Consider the following 16,973-nt stretch of genomic DNA (forward strand, 5'->3'; position numbering starts at 1 on the left):
ACGGGCACATTTGTGCCATGAAAGTGAAAAAAATATAAATTTTTACTTTTACGTCACATTGTTCCACATTTGTGCCCGTCACCAGTGGGGTCCATATGCTCACTGTGCCCCTTGTTAGATTCCTTGAGGGGTGTAGTTTCCAGAATGGGGTCACTTGTGGGGGGTTTCCAGTGTCTTGGCAGCACGAGGGCTCTGTAAATGCGACATGGCCCTTGAAATCCTTTCCAGTGAAATTCAGCTTCCAAAAGCCAATTGGCACTCCTTCCCTTTGGAGGCTCGTCCTGCGCCCCCTTGGCACTTTATCGCCACATGTGGGGTATTTCCGTACTCGAGAGAAACTGCGCTACACATTGTGTCTTTTTTTTCCTCTTATCCCTTTAAGAAAATGAAAAATTGAAGGCTAGAACAACATTTTAGTGTAAAATTTTTTTTTTCTTTTTTCACGCCATATTGTTCGGAAAATCTGTGAAGCACCTGTGGGGTCCAAATGCTCACTGCACCCCTTGTTACATTCCTTGAGGGGTGTAGTTTTCTAAATGGTGTCCCTTTAGGGGTGTTTTTTAGGTTTTGGCACCCCAGAGCCTCTGCCAACCTGAAGTGGTACAGTCAGAAATGACCAAATATAACGGAGGCATTGAAATTCACTAGGCGCTCCTTTGTATCTGAGGCTTGTGGTTGCGTCAAATAGCGCAATAGGGCCACATATGGGGTATTTCTATAAACTGCAGAAACGGGGCAATAATTATTGGGGTGCATTTCTCTGGTAATAGGTTTATAATTATGAAAAATATTGGATTACAATAAAATCTCTGCACAGAAAATTAAAATTTTCAAATTTCTTACACACTTAGCTTTTATTTCTGTGACTCCCCTAAAGGGTTAAAACACTTTCTGGATATGCTTTTGCAGAGTGTGGGGGGTGCAATTTCTGAAATGGGGTGCTTTGTGGGGCTTTCTAACATACAGGCCCCTCAAATACACTTTAAACCTGAACAGGTCCCTAAAAATATCTGATTTTGAAATTTTACTGAAAATTTGGAAATTTGCTGCTAATGTTTTAAGCTTCCTATCGTCTAAAAAAAAATGAAAGATCGTTTAATAAATGCCGCCAACATAAAGTAGACATGTTGCTAATGCTATTTAATATATAATTTATGTGGTATAGCCAATTTCTGTATACGCAAAAAAGTTTCAAAGTTGGAAAAATGCAGTTTTTCACATTTTTTCACATTATTTGGGTTTTTTTCATAAAGATTCATTATGAGTATCGACTCCAATTTACCAGAAATGTAAAGTACAATATGTCACGAGAAAACAATCTCAGAATCAGCCAGATAGGTAAAAGCATCCCGAAGTTATTAATGAATAAAGTGACACAGGTCATATTCATAAAATTTGTCTCTGTCATTAAGGCCATTTCAAGCTCTGTCCTTAAGGGGTTAAAAGGACTCACGGCTTTATCAAAGGAACTGGCTCAGAACTCGAATTGATAAGGCTTTTACGTCATGGCTTGAGAAATGGTTTGGAAGCTGGTCCAATGTAGTAGCCAAACTAGTTATCACACTTGTTGATGTTTTTGTAATTTTAAGCCTTATATGCTGTTGTGTCATTCCTTGTTTCAGGAAACTTGCCTTACACACATTCAACACATCAGTGACCTCAAACACCATGTATATGAATAGTAACCCTATCAAAGACAAAGACTATTATGATCAATTATTTTAAGAGCGCAACTCTGCCCTTAAACAAACTAATAATCTTTGATAATTGCGGGGCTGTTTGGTATTGCCTTCCCATTGTCCTGAGAGGATTGTGGGGGGACCTGCTGAAGAAATAGGAAAGTCCAGCTCTGCGTCATTTAGGGCGAGGGTATGCACCTCACTTCGCCTTCTCTCATTGATCCTGCAGTCCGCAAAAAGGAGGGAGTTGTCAGAGATATAGTCTGAAAAATATCTATATGTATACTCAGGTATAGCTCGTACTGCCATATGGTAATCATTATATATATTTGAATGTGTCTTTGTTCTCTTAAGACTTTGGAGGGGGGGGGATACGAGTGGTCTTGGGTGTCAGATAACTTAGGAACTCATCAGCATAAGACACTCCCGAGTAGGCAAATAGCTAATTGTGCCAGTATTAACCAATGATGTAACCACCCTTTTCCTGTACGTCATAACTAGTATAAGAACTGTTTGTGTAATAAAGCGGAACCTTTTTGCATTGATACCAATTGCTATTGGTGTCTGTGTGAATCTGTATGAGCGCTCATACCATTATTTGATATAATTTGGATACAGCACAAAGAGGAAAAATCGCTATTAGTGTAATAACACTATCATAAAAAAAAAAAAAGTAATTTATATCAGTTGCAGTTGTATTAAGTGTATACGTACCTTTACTTGTGTTTATGAAGTAGGGAGAAATGTAGCCCCTGTCGAATTTCATTCCTTCGATTATTTCTAACTCATCATGGAGAGTTTTGCCATCCTATAAAATTAATGGTATTTATAAAAAAAAAAAAAAAAAAAAAAGTTCAGTTAAATTGGTTCTCAAATGAAACTATGAAATCTACGTAGCACAATTTCTAGAGTGACAAGTCATAGAAAAAGTACAAACCTATAATGTAACTTTTATTTAGCCATCATCAGGGAGTCTACAATTACCATATCTTAAACAACTTGTACTGCTGAATAGGGAAGATTTCAGTATAAATTTAAGGGCCCTATTACACTGTGTAATTGCAGGCAAAAAAAAAAAAAAAAATTCCTGTGTTGTTGATCATTGATTTAGATCTGAACCTAAAATTATCGCTAATCGTTCGCTGTAATTCCACATACATTCCCTCAAGTTCCGCATTTGTTCACTAATCGTTCAGTATAGTTGCACATAGTTTATTGTTTTGTCATACTCCTAGTCCCTTACTGGCCCAGGAGAGCGTGGTTTGGACTTCTACAAACCCTGGCCTTGGAACCTCCAATGCATCTTCCAAGGATACCGGACCTTCTACATCAAGGTCCATTACATCATCCAGACCTATTATCACTAAAGATGTCGGCATGGATCCTGAAAGGGCAATGCTCAGGAGCAAAGGCCTCTCAGAGGACATAATAAATACTTTGCAGAACAGCAGGAAACCAGTAAGACTAGTCTTTTTTTCCTTTATTTAATGCTCTCCCCAAGGTCCTTACGGTAGCCCACATTGGGCTTCTCTCTAAGATTCAAGGCAGCATCTCCTCAGTTAAGGAGGGTATACGCCATCACTTCTCAACTGCAGCCAGAATGGTATTGCTTTGCCACTGGAAATCCCTTACCCCTCCATCTCTTGTTGAGTGGGTGGCTGAAGTGAACTATATTATGTGTACGGAGGAGATGGTGGCAGAAGAGTGAGACCATAACAATGAATTCAACTGCACCTGGATGGTTTGGTTGGAATTCCGCAATAGCCCAGCCATTGCTACCTGGCTCGTATCTCCCTAATCATATAGATTGCCTTTCCTGAGCAACCATGGAAAAGTTATCCCCTTTATACAGCACCCCCCCCCTTCCCTACCACTTTTAATTATTTATTACCTTTTATTTTTCATTTTTATTATTTTTATTTCATTATTATCCACTTGGTTATTTCATTTTTTTATTTGTACCTCCCCTTCCTTTTCTTTACTCTTTTGATCTTTCTTATACTTATATACCAAATTTGATTACAATTATACAATGGTATCTAGAATTCCATATGCCGATAGATATTTATCGATGTTGGTTTCTTGCACCTCCATGCTGACCCATACAGATCAAACATCTGTTTCTTTGTACATCTACAACTACCACATCTCTAGTTGTTCAAAGTTATTCACACTTGGGCTCTGCGTAGCCAAATTTGTGTGTGCTTGTCTTTAATTCTTCCTCTCAATAAAAGTTTAAAAGTTGAAGTTTAAAAAGTTTTGAGATCTAGCTGTCAGAGATATGACTATCTGGATTAACTGCATTCTGAAAAAATTGTAGCTCTAAATGAAAAGAGAATGTTAGAATGTTCCTTGGGACGCCACATGATGTAAATGGACAAAAAAGGGCAGAAATCTGAGCAACAGGTTTAAAAAAAAAAAAAAAAAAAACACTGAAGAGAGGAGACAAGCCACCAAAGGGGGCTATGTATGCAGACAGCCAGAGGAAGAAAGTAAAATACTTAAATTCCAACTATTGTTATAACTTTTAAAACCTAAATTCGCAATAGATGTGAACTAAAGCAAGTTTTCAATTCATTATTTTTTTTTACCATGGAAAATAGGGTGCTTCCTGTGTTCTAACTTTTTTTTCTCAAACACAGCAAGTCTAGTGTTTCCTAGATCACTTGAGGGCTTACAGAGAAGGCATCATTTGATTGATGGATACATTAAGCTGTGACTCTGTACAGGACAATCTTCATGTCTTTAGGCCCCATTCATACGTCCGTGTCAGTTTTTACTGTCAGGAAATCCTGATCAGGAGACCTCAAAAGTCATCAGGAAAGTATCAGGATTTCCTGACAGTAATCCGTTTTTACCATCAGGAAATCAGGAAAAACCTTCAGGATTTCCTGATGAGTAAAAAAAAGTGTTTCCAACAGGGGCATGATGAGAGTTTTACTTCTGCAACCTAGATGGCCACAGGCTGCAGAAGTACAACTCCCATCATGACCTGTCAACAGGGACATGATGAGAGTTGTACTCCTGCAACCTGGATGGCCACAGGCTGCAGAAGTACAACTACCATCATGGCCTGTTAGCACGACATGGTGGGAGTTTTAGTATTGGGGGGGAGAGGGCTGTGTATCTCACCTGTCGTCGGCGGGGTCATCGGGCGGCAGCGGCGGGGTGATGCGATACGGCGGCGCGGTCATCGGGCGGCGGGGTGATGCGATGCGGCGGGGTCATCGGCAGGGTGATGCGATGCGGGGCAGCGGGCAGCGTTGTGATGCGATATGGCGCGGGGTCATCGGGCGGCGGCGGCTGATGTCCGGGTGCAGGGATCCCTTGGGTGGTGGCGGCGCGGCGGTCGGGCAGCGGGGGTGCCGGCGGGCTGTCAATCATCCGGAATCACAGGTACTTTCCTGATGTACATCAGGAAAGTGCCCGTGATTCCGGCGCCCCCATAGCCTTCTATGGGGGCGTCCGGGACGGAATTCCAGACAATAGGACATGTCCTATTTTTTCCGGATATATTTTCCGGAACGGACACCCTTCCGGAAAAATCCGGAAGGGTGTCAGTGACCAATTAAAGTCTATGGGTCCGGAAATCCGTCCGGATTTTCTGATAGGAAATCCGGATGGTTTTTCCGGACGTGTGAAGGGGGCCTTAGTCTTTTTTTTCAAGCAGCACAAGACTAAAAAGCTGCCTTTAGGAGACTGGACCTGGATTTCTGGTTAAGTATAGCTTTTTTTTTTTTTTTTTTTTTTTTTTTTTTTTTTTTTACAGCATCATAATAAAAAATACAATAATGAATGTATATTGCAAGCTTGCTTTATTTCACATATACTTTTCATTTACATTTTGAAAGTTTTAGACAGGTACACTTTAAGAAAAAGGACAAGGGCCTGACCCAGACTTAGGCTGGGGTCATAGGAAACATGGGAGAATGAAAAAAAAAAAAAAAAAAAAAAGTCCATAGATAAGTTGTTGGGCTGGCAGGCCACACCTGACAGGAACAAGAGAAAGTTTGTCTTTTGGTACATTGGTATGTTTACAAACATTGTCTCTGTACACTGAGGATCAGTGAGGGTCTGGTAACAACCAAGAGCGGAAGAGACAACCACGGGACAAGCCAGCAGGAGAAAGGGCCAAATCTCCAAGACCAATAACTTCAGCCGAGGAGGTTGGCTATTCCAAAAGACCTATAGTAGTCTATGGTCCAGAGATGAAAGTGTTAACTGTCTGTAAGCTTGCGTCGAGGGAGGGGGGGGGGGGGCCCGAGCCTAGCCGGACATGTGAGCGGACGAGAGTTCTAAGAGCTCTGACTCTTACTGAATACCGATGCATTGCTATTGCTGCGGGCCACCATTCTTGCAGAAAACGCTCCCGGGGGTGCGTGGAGCCCTGTGGAGCATACCGGTACCGGGCAAATGGCTGGAGGGACCACTAAAAGAACGAAATCGATGGCGGGAGCGGGCGGCCGAGAAATCCAAGATGGTGCCGTCCCACACACCACGCAGTACAAGGCAGCTTACTGCAGGGACGGCTGCCAGAGTTCCAGAAACCGCCAACCCCACGGATGAGCAATGGATGCATCCGGTATGATCCGGTGGAGGGGGAGGATATAGAGGAGAGACCCATAGAGAATACACCTTCAGAGGCAGACATAGCGGAGGGCTGCAGTCATAAGGAGGGAGAAGAGGAATACACGGATGCTGTGGTAGGGGAAGCACAGCAGAGCAATGCCCCACCACCTGTCTCAGAGGCAGTATGTGCACAGAAACCCACACAGACATTTTGCTGGCAGTCTCACAATGTAACTCCTCTATCACCAAATGTAATGCTGCTATTTCTTCTCTTACACAACAAGTGGGCAGCTTGCAGGGAGAAGTGGGGTTCCTCCGTCAAGATTTACGTAAAGTCAGTGACAGAACCACGGAGGTGGAACACAGAGTGGGAGACCTGGAAGACAAGGTTGTGCCTATTGCCACAACTTCCCACAAGCATGATCAACTTATCTCTCAACTACTACTGAAAACGGATGACTTAGAGAATCATCTGAGAAGGAATAATGTGAGATTGGTGGGAGTGCCGGAGAGAACAGAGGGTGCAAACCCCACAGAATACTTTGAGAACTGGCTTTCTGAGGTTTTCAGGAAGGATAATCTATTCCCTATGTATGCTGTTGAAAGGGCTCACAGAGTACCCACCTGACCCCTCCCACCCAGATCCCCACCTCGTGCAGTACTAGTAAAGTTACTCCATTATCGTGATCATGACATCATATTGCGAGCTGCACGGAATTTGCCAGAAGCTACTATCAATGGCAGCAAAATATCTTTCTTCAACGATCATTCCGCAGAAGTCCAGAAACAGCGTGCACAATTTCTAGAGGTGAAGAGGAGGCTGCGCAATCTCGAGCTGCCATATGCCATGCTGTATCCTGCCAAGTTACGGGTCGTGGTGGCAGGGGACACTCATTTCTTCACTTCCCCAAGGGATGCGACACGCTGGCTGGATCAGGAAGAACATCTTCGTGGAAGACGCAGCCCGCACAACAGAGATGCTCCAGCCTGAGATCAGGAGTTGACTACACAAGTTTAAGATTTGGTGCCCCCGGAGGATGTCCGGGTGTCTGGAAAGTATTTTATATTATATGAGCCAAGTTGATTTACGCATATTGACCCCCTTCCCTAGAGTGAGTTTTCTTCTTTTTTCCCCTCTCTCCTTTTTTTCTTCCTTCATATTCTCCTGCTGGCCCACAGGACTACATTTCTCCTGTTTTAAGTGGGACCTGTCCTGCTTCATACTCACAGCATTGTACCCGACTGTCTGTTCGTTGTGTCATGGTCATTGAGAACTGTTGCCCTAATCTGCAGATTTTTTTGGGTGCAGATCACCTTGTTTTTGGGAACTGTGTTATGTTTTAAGTTAGGGGATTTTTTCCCCCCACCTGTCTGGTTCCACATGGTGCCTTAAACTTCTTATTCTGCATGATATGTTCCGAGCCCTGTACACCTCTGCCACCCAGTGCCCGTCCTTAGTATGTCAATGTAATTTCCATTTTCTAAGATTAACTGAGTTTTATATGTCCAACGATATGTCTACTGAGCAGCATTACCATTTTTTAAATGTGTTAAGTAGTAAATATGGCTAGTAGGCTTACAGTGATCTCATGGAATGTGCGGGGCCTGGGAGATGCAGACAAGCGGTAGGCACTGTTTGATTCCCTACGACAGCATCACCCAGTGGTACTGTGTGTACAGGAAACACATTTGACCACGGACACTACCCAATACTTGAGGCGTGCCTGGGTGGGGTGGAGTGATCATTCTGTTTATACACAATACTCTAGAGGGGTGAGCATACTGGTGTGTAAACATATTCCCTTCACATACAGTAAAATTGATCAAGATGGTAGGCTCATATGGTGGTTGACCCCTTAATAGATAAACATAGTATGGGCTCTGTGAACCTAGCCGCTGGTACCACTGCCTTGGGGAAAATGCTAATAGAATTGTCCCTAACAGATGTCTGGCGACAGAGGCATCTGGGGGAGCGGAGTTATTCATGTTACTCATCCACACACCACTCACTATCCAGAATAGAATTAGCTATATGTTCTAACCATATAACCTGTGTTGACTATCTCCCTAGGACCCTCTCAGATCACTACCCTTGAGACTTCAAATAACACATCCTGGTTCTGGGGTGGTCGGGAGGAGCCTGTGGAGACTGAACCCGCATTGGTTGACAGTCTTGGACCCAGCTACAGTGATACCAGTGGTGGATGAGTATTTTGTTTTAAATGGGGGTTCTGTGTCTCTCTAGGTGGAATGGGATGCCATGAAAGCATACTTACGTGGTCATTTTATCCAGCGTTATCACGGGGGTGAAGAGAAGGGGACAATTGCGGAGGGATCTGCTGAAGGGCTTAAAAGAAAGGGAGGAGCAGCATGTTCTGCAACCGACAAGTGCTACCACCCGGAGGCTTCAAGCGGCCCATAAGGCTCTTAACATATTTGATATGGAATCTGCAGCGCAAAAACGCACATTTGCTAAACATTGCTTTTTTGTAGAGGAGGAGAAGGCGGGACACATCCTGGCGGTGGTGGCCAATGCCCAAAGGGATCCCTCATATCAAGAGCATTCAAAGTCAGGAGGGGGATGTAGTGACAACACTGACGGACATATTAGAGGTGTTTAGACGCTATTATCTAACGTTATACTCCTCATTTAACGGTGACCCCAGTTCAATTGCTGCAGTTTTTGGGTGGCATATCATTACCGACTCTCACTTTAGAACGGGACTGTTTAGACACACCATTCACATTAAAAGAACTAGAGGCGGCGGTAACCTCCCTACATAACTACAAAGCACCAGGATCAGAGGGACTCCCAGCCGAATTGTATAAATTAGTTGGGAAACCCTACTCCCCCAAACTGCTGGAAATATGGAAAGCCTCATTGGAATCAGGCACCCTGCCAGTGTCTATGCAGGAGACAATAATAGTGGTCTTACCAAAACCTGGGAGAGATCCTTTGATTCCTGACTCCTATAGGAGTCCTATTTCCTTACTTACAGTTGATATTAAAATCATAGCTAAAGTTCTGGCCACTCGTTTCTCTGGGGTTATTTTGTCTTTGATACACCCAGATAAGACGGGATTTATCCCTGCTCGATCTACGGCTCTGAATATACGTAGATTACACCTCAATTTACAGATACCAGTGGATAATCCGGGGGCTTGTGTGGTTTGCTCATTGGACGCTGTCAAGGCATTTGACAGCGTCGAATGGCCATACTTATGGGCGGTCTTTGAGAAGATGGGGTTCGGACCAGTATGTCTGTCAGCTATACAACTACTATACTCAGCCCCAGTGGCTCGTCTGCGGATAAACGGTGGGCTATCCTCAACCTTTCCACTTCATCGGGGAACGTGGCAGGGATGCCCGATCTCCCCGCTGCTGTTTGCGCTGGCTATAGAGCCTCTAGCTTCCCTGTTGCGCTCGCATCCTGGGGTGGTTTGCTTTAGGAGGGGCGTGAAGGAGGATAAATTGGCGTTGTACGCCGACGGACGGCTTATTATTCTACCTTAATGACTCCTCCGCCTCCCTTTCTATCGCTATGACCACAATAAATGAATTCGGTACATATTCAGGCTTTGCTATAAAACTGGGATAAATCGGTCATTATGCCCATAGATTCAGATGATACACTGCAGTAAGATCCGACCATCCCATTGAGGAGTGTTAGCACGTTTAAAGTGTCACTGCCGTGAAATTTTTTTTTGCAGAAATCAATAGTCCAGGCGATTTTAAGAAACTTTGTAATTGGGTTTATTATCCGAAAAATGCATTTTTATCATGAAAAAGCTGTTTGAAGCTCTCCCCCCTGTCTTCATTGTTCTCCTATGGAGAGAGCTAAACAAAAGACCAAAACAGGACAACAAAGAGTTAATCTACAAATATCTCACCCGTTATCTTCTTGGACAGTCACCAGTGACCAGTCTGAGCTCGGATTACAGCTGTCACCCAGCTCCGTGCCTGTAATCCTCTGTTATCTGCTTTCTGCTGCCCGCTAACTCCCTCCTTCCTCCTCCCCCCTCCCCTCTCCCTAGAACAGACAGGGGACGTCTCCTGCAACAAGTCACAATTTTCTGATTTTTCAGAGTGGATGAAAAAGAGGAAGGAGGGGGGGACCTGGGAAAAGGCTTTTTACATGCAGATAATGGCAGATTTGGCTAATAAACCCAATTACAAAGTTTCTTAAAATCGCCTGGACTATTGATTTCTGCAAAAAAAAAAATACGACAGTGACTCTTTAAGTATCTGGGAGTTTTTATCTCTAGAGAGCATATGAAAAATTTAACATGACACCCCTGATAGGTAAATTTCAGCAGAAACTGTCAGTCTGGCGTAAATTACAGTTGTCAGTGGTGGGTAGGGCGAATCTGGTGAAGATGATATTGATGCCACAACTATTATACATTTTACATAACTCTCCTGTGTGGCTTCCCTCTCGCCTTTTCCCAGCATCCACGTATTAAATTAGAAACATTACAAAGAGCTAAAGATGATGGGGGTCTCGCTATTCCTAATGCAGCCATGTACTTCCTTGCGGCCCAACTACAACACCTTAAGGGATGGGATATGAGTGACGGGGGTGACCAGAACAAAGCACTGCTTGGACACCACCTACAGTCAAGACTCTGTTTGAAACCCTAGAGGCCAAAAGGATACTACTGCTCAATCCTCAGATACCGACATTGCTGCTCATACACAAAATATGGTGGAAAACTAGAGACTTATATGGCGTTAGGGGATATACACAGTATACATCCATATGGGATACCCCATGGTTGGGAGAATTATACTTCCTGGAGGGGTTTTCTGCCTGGAGAGACACAGGATTTAGGAGAGTAAAGCAATTGTATGATGGTAGACAGCTGAAACAGTTTGAACAACTACAAAGTCAATTTGTACTACCCCACACTCAATTTTACAAGTATTTACAACTACGTCATGCATGTGAAGCGGAACGGGAAATACTTGCATCGGAAGTACAATATCTGCCACCGATGAATATTGTAGGGGAGTCAGAGTCTACTAAGGGGCTTATCTCCTGCTCATACAGACACATTATATCTAAGCACCTAGATAGATTTCCACTTCTGTTGCGGGAAAAATGGGAGGCAGATATTGGCCCTATAGAAGTAGGCCAATGGATGGAGATAATGGAAATGACACCTAAACTGTCCTTAGGGGAACAACACCGCCTCTCACACCTCTACCTGTTACACCTTGTGTATCGCACACCACAGTTCCTCTTTCGCATAAATGTCCGGGACCAGGGGTGTAGCTAAAGGCTGATGGGCCCTGGTGCAAAATGTTAGCTTGGGGCCCCCCATCTCACCCGATCAGGCAAAGTCCTATCTAACGTTATATCCAATTACTCTAATGTGCCACCATGTTCTAATGCCCTGCCACTGCCTCCACCTCATGTACTGCACTACTGCCCCCTATAATTAATGGACTGTACTGTGTCATTGTCTAATCATTGTATTCCAATCTTTGACTCTACAGCTGAAAAACTACAACTCTCATCATGAACTGCCAGTTGGAAACGATGGGGGTTGTAGTGCTGCAACCTGAAGAGCCACATGCTGCAAAACTACAACTCCCATTATAAACTGTCAGCAGGGCATGATGAAGTTTGAACTTCTGCAACCTGGAGAAGTCACCTGATATCACCTGCAGTCCTATGTAACACCACAGATAACAGTGATATCCCTCTGAGTACAGATAATGTAGTAGTCATCTGCAGTCCTATGTAACACCACAGATAACACAGTGATATCTCTGAGTACAGATAATGTAGATGCAGCACAAGCTGGAGCTCAACGCGGTAAAGATACGGCCATAGGACATAGCTTGGGCCGCCAAGGCAGATGTCTGGAGAAGGGGGCGCTGGTACTTGCTGTCATCTGATTAGGTAAGAGGCCCAATCAGATGACAGCATGTGCCAGCGGGCGCAGCGGGACAGATTAGCGCAGTGCTTCCCAACCTTTTCCACCTCGGGGCACCCCTACTAAATGATGTTCTACAAAATAAGAAAACCGTCATACAGTGACTCACCGGTGATGTCTTCTTTGATCTGAGGCGTCACTTTCCCTTTTCCTCTTCATCCGGCCCAGTCCTCCATGATGATTCCTTCCAGATACGTTTCATCCCCTTAGAACCTGCGAGACAAACAATTTAGGCTCCGCACATTTCTAGCACCTTCCTTCCCTTCCTCCCTCCTGTAGGCTCCCATAGTAACTGCGCTGTTTGGTGTTATGTGCAGTAAAGCGAGTAGGAATGTGGGATGCCCCCTGTATGTAGGATCCCCTGCTGTGCCCCCATGAGCTAATAATGGCCCCAGAGGTGCCCCCATACAATAATAATGCCCCCAGAGGTGCCCTCATGAGCTAATTATGCCCCCCAGAGGTGCCCCCATGAACTAATAATGCCCCCAGAGGTGCCCCCATGAACTAATAATGCCCCCAGAGGTGCCCCTATGAGCTAATAGTGCCCCAGAGGAGCCCCCATGAACTAATGCTGCCCCCAGAGGTGCCCCCATATACTAATGCCCCCAGAGGTGCCCCCATACAATAATAATGCCCCCAGAGGTGCCCCCATATACTAATAATGCCCCCAGAGGTGCCCCCATACAATAATGATGCCCCCAGAGGTGCCCCCAAGAACTAATAATGCCCCCAGAGGTGCCCCCATACAATAATAATGCCCCCAAGAACTAATAATGCCCCCAGAGGTGCCCCTAAAAAAACAAACATCCTACTCACCTAATCGGCGCTGTGTAGCTGCAGGCAGCAGCTCTCCTCCTCCTCTTCGGGCTCCATCTTGCCGCAGGGACGGGACTTCCGGCAGACGTGATGACGCCACATCCTCACGCCTGCCGGAGAGGTCACGGCCCGGCCTCCCATAGGCTGCTGGTATGAAGTGCTCACTGTGCGGGCGGAACATCAAAGCGATCTGTGCATCCCTAGAAGCTGCGCGGCCGCAGCTTCTCGGGATGCTTAAAGTGACAGTGTCACAAGTGGCAAGGGGGGGCCGTGCGGGCCCCCCTAGCGTAGGGGCCCGGTCGCCATGGCGACCCCTATAGCTACGCCACTGTCCGGGACACACCTATGTGCCTGCGATGTCAAGTACATGAAGGGGGGTTATTGCACATGTTTTGCCGGTGTCTCAAGCTGTTCCGCTATTGGAGAGGGGTGGCGTCGGCCATATGAAAAGCATACTCAGTGGAACTGCAACAATCTCCACTGGTTTATATATTAGGATATGTAGAAGACTTAGCACTACATGTTGTAGAACAAACTGCAGTAGCCCGTATTTTGTTCATGGCGCGTAAGCTCATTGCACAAAACTGGCTAGACGAGACCCCTCCTTCGGTATCGGAATTTGTGGGAAAGGTTAATTGGTTGATTGGCATAGAGAGGTATGCGTATGAGCAACGAAAAGCTAACAAAAAATTTGAGAAACTCTGGGGAAAATGGATGGCTATTCCTGAACTAGTGTCTCCAGGTTCTTGCACATAAGTTGGGACATATGATGTACGGGTCGGAGGGATGGTCTATATTATCATTGTCGGTATCTTATTCCCTCTAGTGCATCGTACTGACCAACTGAGCCTTTCCTCAGTTTTGTTTTACCTGGACTCCCCAGGTTAGGCAGGTGTCTGCTTCACCCTGCCTGATTAAAACCATCTTGCTTGATTAGACTCCCAACTCATTTGTGTTGCCACGCCCACTAAGGACTTGACGCAAGCTTTTTTTATTAATCAAAATTATTTTTATTAAAAAGGTGTGCGTATATAATTATATATATATATATATATATATATATATATATATATATATATATATATATATATATATATATATATATATATATATATAAACAAACAAACCTCCCCAGAGGGCATACCCTCACCTTTTGGATAAGAGTTTTATCCAAAAACCCTGAGAAAACACCTGAATAGTTGATACATGTAATCAAGCAGAAAACAGAGAGGGGGGAGAGAAGAATTATTGATTACTGATATTAGAGAATTAAAAAAAACAAAAAAAACAACTCTTCCATATGATAAAAACTAGAGATCGTGGTGCAAAAAAAATAAAAATAAAAATTACACCCCATCCAGCCTTGTAGATGAAAAAGTAAAAGCACTATGGCTCTTAGAAGGGGAGGAGGAACATTGCTTTGATACATGCAAAGCAGGGGGCTGACAAATGTGTCAGGGAACACAAGCTTAAACATGACATGACAAACGCTCACTCCCAGTTTTATCCTACTCTTAATTTTTATCTGATTATAATTTATTTCAGCATAAGAATCAACTGTGTATTAGTGATGCACAGCCAACGACTGTAAATAAAATAATCTTATACATACCTCTTCGTGCTCCCTGATGTCTGGCTAGCTTGGTTTCACTCCCTGCAGCCACAACTGGAGCTCCGGAAGCGCTCTTTGAAGCAACAGGCTGCTCGGGCAAATAACTGGCTGTGGCATTGTCCCATCTGGGCCAGTGTTTGGCTGAGCAGCCTGTTACTTCAGAGTCTGTCTGAGAAGTCCTAGTGACAGCCATGGGCAGAAGTGAGGCGGCCACCAGGTAACAGGGAATGATAAGCATCTTTATTTTTTTTTATTATTATTTTACGCAAGAGCTGCACAGACAGCCCTTGATTATCAATCCATGTAATAGGCTCAGTAAGCGAGCACCAGTCTAGCAGATCGGCACTCACATTTCTGATCGGGCCATGTAATATGGCCCTAACACACTTATCTTGTTGTCCAAGCTGTGAGCATTTGAATTCCTCACTAAATATTTACATGTAAAAGATGCAAGATGTGTCCATTTACACAGAAAGATTATCTGCCAGATTATCTGCCAAAGATTTGAAGCCAAAGCCAGGAATGGATTTTAAAAGAGGAGAAATCTCAGGCTTTCCTTTATGACCTGATCTCTGTTTACAGTCAGTTTCAGACTTTGGCTTCAAATCTTTGGCAGATAATCTGTTAGATAATCTTTCCGTGTAAAAAGGGCCTAAGTGCTCAATTAAAATCAGGACTAGCAGACCAAGAAGCTAATTTTTGCAAGTTAGTCTTAGTCATGTGACATAGTCAGGGGAAAACATGCTGTTCCCTGCATCTCCTACTGATCAGTCAAGTATTTACCAATCAAAACTTTTAATACATCTCTGCCATTTTTGTAATATGCAACAGGTCTACTTTTTGACAACACCCTTCAAAATATTAATATCTTTAGGCAATACAAGATGCAATTATATTTCTTTAGCAAATCATAAATCAGTACGTACCTTGACAGTTATAACACCTTTACGACCAACTTTTTTCATAGCATCTGAAATAATTTTGCCAATTTCTTGATCTCCATTAGCAGATATTGTGGCAACCTTTATATAGAAAAAAGGGGACACTGAAAAACAACACAGTAGATTCACAGTGGAGCCTTGTGAAGGCTCTTGCTTGACACTTGTTATCTGAAGCCTGTTGGCCCACCTATTAGGACCATTAAAGCAGGACACTCACTTGAGCAATCTCTTCAGGAGTTGTAACTGGTTTTGATAGTTTCTTCAACTCTTCGATGACTGTATCAACTGCCATCATCACACCTGCAGAAAGCAAACCATGTACTCAGTAAGAACTTGTTGTTGACATTGCAAGGGAAAAGGGTACCTAGATTTTTTTTTTTTTTTTTTTTATCAACTGGTACTAGAAAGTTATAAAGATTTGTAAATATTTATATCTCAAGCCTTCCAGTACTTATAAGGTGCTGTACATCTAGGAGGAAGTGTAGGTTTCTTTCCAGTCTGACAAAGTGCTCTCTGCTACCACCTCTGTCTGTCAGAAAACCCTCTCCTGTTTTGGAAAGTTCCTATGGGAATTTGTTACTGCTTATAAGTAACTTATAAATTGCAAAATTTTTCTTTTCAATTTTCCATTACCTAACAGAAGCTTAGGTGATGAAGTAACCCTTTAAGGCCAGTTGTTCAATAAAGAAATGCACAATTTTAAAAAAAAAGCATTTGCTTTAATCCTGAACAAATCTTTCTACCAAAAATAATTAAAATACTAGATTTGCATTTCCAGGAAAATACATAGTGCTTGAAAAGAACGCCCCTTTACCAGTGACTTCCTTTTAACTTTAATCCTGGGTGCCGTCCCTTTTAAGAGCGACTTGGGTCCCATCCCTTTAAAGGGAACCTGTCACCCCCCGTGTCGGGGTGACAGGCTCCCGACCCCCCGTTAGAGCCCCCTATAGTCACCTAATCTCGCCGGGTACCGCTTCTGGAGGTGGTCGGGTGATGAAGATCTCAGCCGCTGCAGCCCGGCACGCGCGCTGAGAGAGGAGTCCAACACTCATAGAGAATGACAGGAGAGTCCAGCGCTCCGTCATTCTCTATGAGTGTTGGACTCATCTCTCAGCGCGCGCGCCGGGCTGCAGCGGCTGAGATCTTCATCACCCGACCACCTCCAGAAGCGGGACCCGGCGGGATTAGGTGAGTATAGGGGGCTCTAACGGGGGTCGGGAGCCTGTCAACCCGGCATGGGGGGTGACAGGTTCCCTTTAAGAGCAACTTGGCTACCGTCCCTTTAAGAGCGACGTGGGTCCCTTTAAGAGCGACGTGGGTCCCTTTAAGAGCGACGTGGGTCCCTTTAAGAGCGACGTGGGTCCCTTCGCTCTTAAAGGGACCCAGGGATATTTCGCTCTTAAAGAGCCCCAG

At 44.2% G+C, this 16,973-nt stretch overlaps 1 protein-coding gene across 1 annotated transcript in view; it reads right to left on the reverse strand.

Moving 5' to 3' along the window:
• Positions 1–16,973, reverse strand: part of HSPD1 (heat shock protein family D (Hsp60) member 1) — a 121,530-nt gene that overhangs the window by 77,785 nt on the left and 26,772 nt on the right. Inside the window, exons 4-6 of the mRNA XM_069983566.1 lie at positions 15,778–15,860; positions 15,546–15,641; positions 2,394–2,487 (exon numbers count right to left, since the gene is read on the reverse strand). Of these exons, the coding sequence (XP_069839667.1) occupies positions 2,394–2,487; positions 15,546–15,641; positions 15,778–15,860 (273 nt within the window). The remainder of the gene's footprint in view (positions 1–2,393; positions 2,488–15,545; positions 15,642–15,777; positions 15,861–16,973) is intronic.

The sequence above is a fragment of the Dendropsophus ebraccatus genome, chromosome 9, assembly GCF_027789765.1.
Source record: "Dendropsophus ebraccatus isolate aDenEbr1 chromosome 9, aDenEbr1.pat, whole genome shotgun sequence".
Classification (NCBI taxonomy): Eukaryota; Metazoa; Chordata; class Amphibia; order Anura; family Hylidae; genus Dendropsophus; species Dendropsophus ebraccatus.